General features: G+C 36.1%; 1 protein-coding gene across 1 annotated transcript; it reads right to left on the reverse strand.

Moving 5' to 3' along the window:
- Positions 1 to 340: 340 nt before the first annotated feature.
- LOC143450441 (uncharacterized) lies at positions 341 to 6,960 on the reverse strand. Its single transcript, XM_076951000.1, has 16 exons — positions 6,071 to 6,960; positions 5,820 to 5,889; positions 5,382 to 5,428; positions 5,024 to 5,149; positions 4,642 to 4,770; positions 4,230 to 4,324; positions 3,880 to 4,065; positions 3,519 to 3,757; positions 3,377 to 3,429; positions 3,051 to 3,122; positions 2,696 to 2,942; positions 2,541 to 2,630; positions 2,176 to 2,244; positions 1,855 to 2,111; positions 1,387 to 1,578; positions 341 to 1,147 (listed from the first exon to the last, which is right to left on the reverse strand). The coding sequence occupies exons 1-16, from the start codon at positions 6,590 to 6,592 to the stop codon at positions 1,124 to 1,126; spliced, it is 2,418 nt and encodes an 805-aa protein (XP_076807115.1). The 5' UTR covers positions 6,593 to 6,960; the 3' UTR covers positions 341 to 1,123.
- Between the last annotated feature and the right edge of the window lie 1,240 nt (positions 6,961 to 8,200).

Below are 8,200 nucleotides of genomic sequence, written 5' to 3' on the forward strand. Positions count from 1 at the left end.
AACATTTAATACTTGACCGCTAGACGTCGGCAACGAGTAATAGCGCGACACTAAACGAGTCCAATCCTGCATTATGAATAGGTTCAACGCATAAGATTAAGAGCACAAACGTCGTAAAGTATCGATTAGCCAAGATTAATAATACAGAATTTTTAGCACTACACAGGACTCAGCAGCTTCAGTTCTGATTGAAAAATATCGTTTCTAGACCTGACACTCAATGTTTGATTGCATCTGCCCGTATGACCTGAATAATGCCATAATGAGGGTTATGTTTCGGCTTATAATGGCGATACCACGCCATAATGATTGGGCATGATACCCGTAATTATAAAATAATGCTACTCCCCCAAAATAATGACTGTTGCAAACACACAAGGAAACATTTCTACAATGGTTGAGTAAAAGACTCGTATTAAGCGAACAGCTTCTAAATAACAAATATCTTTAACAAACTGAAATAGTTCAAAAATACGAAGTTAAAGAAACTATGGATTTTCATTGATTGGTGGAAAGGTTAGTTTCGTGATAGTATGGTGTAAGTAAATACTGGTGTCGTAGGCGGTATGCTGGACAAGAAGTGGTTTTCTGGGAAAAACCAGAACAACAAAGGCAGTCAAAGTAATTACATCGATATTAAGCAATTTTACACATTATTGAAAAAATAAAAATGTTATATGTACATATCGCTGGAACGGAATTTGAAAGGATCAGTTAAAACCAACATAACTTCGTAAAATTTGAAACACGATTCACACCCAACGCAAAAGACTAAAATAAACGTTTATAGGAACACATTAAATGACCTTTAATGGTATGCAAAAGATGTTTGTCGAAATCATGTAAATGTATTAACCCTATAGTGGCTTTAATTAACATAAGAACACTGTGGTTTAAGTTTTGGGATCAAAGTTAAGGTGCAATATATTTTAAAATCGGCCACTTCACCAGTTTATGTACAATTTGCAAAAACGTCTTGATCTCTTTGTCATGTAATCACGAGCATAAAGCAAGTATATGGTGAAGACGAAACACGTACAAGCAAGAAACGTTTTTAGGCGCACAGAAATTGGATGATTTTGTGTGATTTTGAGGTAAATAAAAAGTCAATGTGTCAATGTCTTCATTCAAAGTAAATCACCAAATCCTAGAAGAAAAAATAAACTTGATCAGACAGTGTGTAAATTCCTATCAAAAGTGAACATTTCTTCAGCGATCTTAACAATAATTCTACAAAAGTTTTATAGTCTTGTATTGCATTTTATCCAACACGTCTCATACAGAACCAAGGGTGAAAAAGAAAATATTACCAACATAGCTGCAACTATTCGATTCAAATGAAAACAGCAAATTTATGAAAACTGAAGTTGAGTGAACACAACCTACTGGACTGTGATCAACAACTGCTTGATGCAGCCTCGTTTTTTCCTTTTCACTGGCACACGGTCCTCTTCTCTGTGCGTCGAAGCAATTCATCATGGATAGAGAGCCGGTAACCTTTGACAGGAAACCACCATTGCACATTGTTGCCACAATGTTGCCTTTGAAGCTGCTGAAACTGATGTCAAGTTCTTTGATCTGTTGTAACAAAAACACTGCTACTTAGATTTTCTGAACAACGAAACAAGTCAAGTAGGCCTAAGCCTAATTAAGGTTGGTGACACGTCAAGTCAAGTACTTTTACCAAGTCAAGTTAAGTCAGTCATGTTCTTCTTTATGTTCAGGACCAATTCACGTCAAAAATGAATATTTGTAACACGAACTTGTTGTAAATATGTTAATGGGCGATGTCAACTGGCAACGGAACTATACTATGTTCTAGCGCGTTTATTCACGCAAACAATTACAACTTACACTTCCTGTCATTTTTGAAATTGTGGAGCAAATTTCCCGGAATGATTCCATTGTTAAACCGCAGCTGGCCAAGTCAATTCTTTCAATCTCCAGCTCAACGTTTTTCAAAACGCAGCAGAGAGCGGATATCTCCTCATCACTCCACATGGTCTGGGATAAATCCAAGAACAGCGGAAAATGTTTTGCTGCACTTTTCGGGATATCGTGGTTATGTTGTTTGTACAGTTTCAGCCACAGTCGCATCAGTTTATGTTTATCTGAGGAATAAAGAACGAAGTTTGTTGTTTTTGTGCAGAACGAAGAACGCAATATGAAGCTCACTGTGGTTTCTCTGAAGATCTTCCAGTTCTTTCAAATCATCCTTCGATATATCTCTTGTTCCAGACAAATCTAAATCAACAAAATTTACACTCGTTGAAATGGCTTGATATGAAATGAACGACTTTTGTTCTAAAGCACAAGTCTATAATTCAGACTAACACTGTCTACAAGACTGAGCTGTTATAAGCAAAAACAGTTTCTGACGTCTCTAATAATTTTAAAGATCACAGAGTAAAATATGAAGGGTTATGATTAAATTGTTAGTGAATATGACTATGTTAATGGACAAATTCTAATCTAAAGCAATAACTCCACCCTTTGTACAACAACTCTGAGAAAGGATTTATTACAAACGAGATACGAACCGTTTCTGATCTCTCTCAAAAGTTTTCTGAAAGTTTCGTCAAACTCTCCTTTACCGAAATCATAGTAGATTTTCCCAGCAGTCACAAGACCTGAAAATACAACAAATGACTCCAGAGTTACCACATCACGTGCAGCCATTGCATAGAAATCTTACCCAACCAAGATGATTCGGGTGGGCTGTAATCAGGCTGAACGTAGACAGGTATGATGATTTTTTTCAGATCTGCTGCATATTTTGCTTCACGTTTGCAGTTCGCACTTGTCTCATAATGCCGTGAAACAAACATGAGTATGACATCAGCACCGTTGACAGCTTCCGCCATTTTCTCAAATAGTTCTCCCATCATCTGCTCTTCGTCGATCCAAACCCGGATGCTCTCACCTTTTAAACGCTCACAAATCTGAATGAGATGATAAAAATTGAGTGAGAAGAGGATTTTATAATTGACTTAATAAGAAATGATTCATCCGCAGATGGAAAGAATTTGTTTTAATTTAGCACATCTTACCTTTCCAGCAAGCGTTTTTGCATCTTGCCAGTTGTAACTGATCATGACCTGATGACCTCCAATCGAGCTGACCTGTTTGTGTTGATTAATGTATTACAAATCAACTACTTCACATAACATTACGTAAAACAACAAGTATTTGCGTTTGAAATGTTTTTTGTTTGTCTAAACCAAAGGCAGCCCGCTTAAAACAACGTTGTATAAAGGCGAGATCGTAGATTAACAACTGCTAGGACATGTCTCGCCACAATGCTTTCCAGGACTTACTGGAGATTAGGCGGCATGACAACAGTTTTTGTGGCTTCGGAAAAAGAACTTTTACTTACTGATTCGTTTCTAGAATTCATTCGACTAATGGAGCTTTGTCGGCGATCGATTTCTAGACCAAACACAAATCATAGTTTATATTTATAAATTGTTAGTACATTAGACACTGAAAGCATTAAAATGCTTCCATTTCATTTTTACCTTCTGATGTTGGCAAAGTTGGCAATGGAAATCGGGTTTTATGCAACACTTTCCCAGTTTCAGCACATTTTATGGCAAATCGACAAAAAGTTTCGGTGACTTCGCCAACTGACGTGATGAGGATATTTTTAGTGATTAGAGCTCCTCTGTAGAAAATTTCACTGCTTGTGATCGTATCTACGCTGGGCTCGATGCTGACTCCAGGATGACTGAACTCTAAGATTATGTCTTCTTTTGGTCTGAAATTTAGAACTTATTAAGACAAAACGGAAAAAAGCAACAAGTGATAACAAAGAAATATTCCAAGCATTGTTTTTAAACAGTTTGCAGGCCAGTTGCATCTGGTTGTTTCTATGTGTACTTTATTTTGCAGGTTCCTTTGAACATCTGTCCCTCCTCTATCCTATTGTTCAATCCATTGATGTCATCTCCGATTTCGTAGACTAGCACAAGCTTGTTGTTTGCGTTGCAGTTCTTGTAACAGATAAACTCCAGTTTTTTTCTGATTTTCTTGACGATATTAGAAAATGGACAAATCACTCTTTTCCTATTTAAGTAAAAGCAGTTTTATTAAATGTTTGGTCAATCCCGCACTCCATTTAAAGAATACCATTTAAGTTATAGCACAGCTTATCACATTACTTTACTCAACCACCGCAAACAAACAAAAACCAGTTATCAGTTACAGATAATAATACAAGTTAACCTCACCAGCTAAAGGATTGTGCTTCAAATGTCACCATTCCTGTGTCTTTTATACTTGCAGGTTGTAGATTCTTCCATCCGCTTCCATCGTTGGTTTGTGGCTTTCATAAAACATTTGAAATTATTGGTTGTGGGTTTCAGATGGTTTCACGTACAGCACTACAGCGTATCAAACAACACGCACAAGTATATAAATGTGGTAAGAATGTGAAACTGTGTTTCGACGAATTTTGAGCATTTGATGCAACTAAACTATCAACCACTTGGAGAAAATCGATTTACATTTAGCATTTAAATAAGTCGAATATGAAGTTTGTCTTGTAGTCCTAATTCGCTCATATCATGCAATCTTCACATGAATTGCAAGTGCAGATTCCTCAGCGTTAGTATGTAAACTTACACAAAACATTCTACTTACAGTTACGTCAAATTGCTGCGTATTGTCCTCAAACTCGTAACACGTTGGAAGACTGATGGTGACTGATCTCTCGAAACTAGTAGAAGGCGCGCAATGTAACAATGGAGTAAGTACGAGGAAGTCGGAACCCTATATGGGAGAGAGAAAAAAAACTGTAAATATCATTATCGTAATGAAATGCCCATTATAATTGCGCTTCGAAATTTTCAAGTGAAAATTTAAATTTCCTAATAAAACTCTGTAAAACCACGTCTACGTATATTAAATATAAAACTAGAGACGGTAACTGGCCAGTAAATTTGCCATAATATCATCTTATCGTTGTTTTACATTTTCAGTGAATTCTTTTAGAGCTTTTATAAGTACAATGAACCATTATTACCTCTTCTCCCTTCGAATACTGTAGAGACATGAAGAAAACTTTATCTTCAGTGAGGGCACCATTTGGGATGTCTATGGAACAATCGGAACAACTTACTTTGTTTTCACTTCCTTCCGTTCCAACTTGCTAAAATTTCAAGAAAAAATTAACAAAGATAAAAAAAAAATATTTGAGCTAAATCAAAAATCATTGTGAGTCATCAACTCTACGTAAAATAAGATTAAGTTTTACTTCACCTAAGATTCACATAGTAAATTAAAAGAGCCTAAATTCTATAAGATTTATCAGTAAAATGTTTTGCACCGATGCTTTAATTACATGCAACCAGTTTTAAATAATACTGATCCAAATAACTCACAAAAGCATCGTGAAGAGCTTCATAAGATAATCGCGTGCTCTTAAAGCCTGCAATTAATATAAATAAACATTTATTTTCGTGAAGAAAAAATAGGGCGCAAAATGCATACAGAGCAGCAAGCAAAATCGTCTAAAACTATGCTAGACTTAACGACTACAAAAGGCTTCATACAAAATAGACAAAAGATCCACTGACTATTCGCTATCGGTTTGTAACAATAGAAATACAATAGAAATCAATAGAAATAGAATATGCGCACTGTAATAGGATATGTGGGCATAGAGTGCGCGGTTGTCAAAACATAGAAATCGCGTATTACAAAAAGACAAAACAAAGAAAGAGATTTCATTAATTTAAGTTTGTGTGGTTTTTTGTTTTTACCATCTCTAGTACAACAATGAAATGCAGGACACGCGCCAGCAGTTAAGCTACATTCACCTTTCAACGGGATTTTTTTCGTTTCTTTCCTTCTCGGATCGTTGAGAATCGGTGACGTGCTGAAGCGGACCTGAAATAAGCGCGGCAGAAAAATGTTTGCTCAAGAATTTCTATTAAACATTCTTTATTGTGAGACTTTAATGCTAAATGAATGACAAAACAAACTTGTTCCTATAAAAAGCAAGCCGACGGGATATGATGTCACCGTATGGTAGAACTCAAGATAAACATAAACTAATTACAATAATTACCCCGCCTGGATTATCTAAATCAAGCAGATTTTTCATCTTAACTCGGGCTTCGTTTTTAATTTTTTTAAACTCATTCTCAGCGATCATAAACACTCCAACTTCAGTGAGTTGTACCGAGATCTCCTCTTCAGGATACAATTTCAATTTCTCTTTTAGTTCCTGTACGAGTTGCCCGCGGGAGTGAATGTCGAATAACTCTCTTTTAATCTCATTTCCTTTGATTAAGACTTCCAGGGTCAGGCAATATCTTCGCGTCGAGTAAGTCTCTGTTACGACGCAATTTTTGTTTCTGGCGAAGATGTCGCAAAGTGCCTTTGTCCTAATTGCATTAGGAAGCAAACAGGTAAATTCGTTGGAATCTGTCAAATCCGTTTGGTTGATTTCCGGTAATCCAACAATAGTAAATCCAATTTTTGAAAAAGCTGATCTGCCTGTAACAACACTAAATGTCGCGTTTCCCAATTGTCTTGTCGGCGTACGAAAGTTTCTTCCCCCGAAAACTGACAATCCTTTGCTTGACATTGTCTGGTTGTTATACGAAGGCTGTTTACGGCTCAGTTGTAAGGTGGTAGCGAACCTACAGTATAGCAATGGTTACAAACATAACATAACCCAAGTCTTTACGCTTACTAAATGCAAGTCTTCAAGGGACTTGATATCGTGGCTAAATGACTATTAGCCTACTGGAGTAATAAATGTTTCCAGGAATTTTCAGGGTACAAAGAAACGTGCTTTTTGCAAACTCAGAACTCTACTTTTTGCTTTCTCAGTCATTTCAAGTAGCAAAGTTGAGTGAACCTACACAAACGACAAAGTTTGTGGAGTCAATATATGTTCAATAAAATACAAACAAAAGTGAAGTAACAAAAACCTCAAATACATTCTGAAAAGCTAATCATGTGTTATATTTATACGGAAGCTTTATTAATTGTTAACTTTTATCTTTACCTATAAAAAATATAAAAAACTATAAAAAGTATAAAAGTATAAGTACAAAGTATAAAGTTAAAAGTATCAAAAAGTATAAAAAATACAAAAATCACGCAGAGCTGACAACAACTGTCGTTCTTGTTCTCACGCAAAGAACAAAGTTTGTTTGTTTTACTTTCTAAATGCACAAGTGTTTCTTTGCGTTTCTTTTCTTTCTGGACATCTGCACCTTTTACCAGAACAGTACATTGCAGCGTATCCCGTGCGCTTTAAACTTCCTGCCCTAAAATATTAACCAAAAGAAACATTAATTAAGGAATTTCCGAACCGATCAATTTGTCCTTGCATGATGCAGATTAATATTCATACTCCTCGCGGACATGTTAATATTTTCCAATTGTTCTGGTCTCTGTAATACAACTTACGTTCTCTTTCCACGCCAAAATTAGAACAAAACAACAATCATCTCTTACACCCTACGCTTTGTAATTAAGGGGGGCTTGCTTACACACACAAAATACGCCAACACGTCTGCGGGCCTGTGCCAAATGTAAGCTGATACTGTTCTTGTTTTATTCACTTCACGAAGCTTCGCAGCTGTGGTATGTTTTCGTTGTAGGTAGCTGGACCTTTCGAGACTAGTTTTCAAAGGTTGAGAATTTTGCTCGGAGCTTCGTTTCTTCTTGCTTTCCTTGTCATTACGAGCTGCAATATCCAGAGGCCGGTCTGATACAAACCATGTAACAATAATAATAACCACAGACAACATTGACAGCTCAAACGTTGAAAGCAAGAAATACCAGATCGACCATAAATCACACCAATATCGTGCTTGGAGCGTCATGTCAAAAGAGCCCATACATCATACTCGGAAATCATCATGAAAATTAAATTCGAAACTATAAGATTCATAATAAACGCAATTCCGGAACTAAGAATTAATCATAGCCTATACAGATTGCGAAAATGTATCGTCAAAAATTCTCACACAAAACACGTCAGCTTAAGCATTTTCGCACGGATTGTCTGGTGTTAGTATATGGTGCAGCTAAAATTCATACTATTTACTGGTTTATTAATATTTTCCAATTATTCTGGCCTTTGAAAGTTTTATTTATATTTTACTTTCAAATTAACAAAACAACAATTCTTGGTTATGCCTTTTACAATAGTCTATTGGCATACAAAAATAGCCTTCGC

Source organism: Clavelina lepadiformis, chromosome 3 (assembly GCF_947623445.1).
Source record: "Clavelina lepadiformis chromosome 3, kaClaLepa1.1, whole genome shotgun sequence".
NCBI classification, from domain to species: Eukaryota; Metazoa; Chordata; class Ascidiacea; order Aplousobranchia; family Clavelinidae; genus Clavelina; species Clavelina lepadiformis.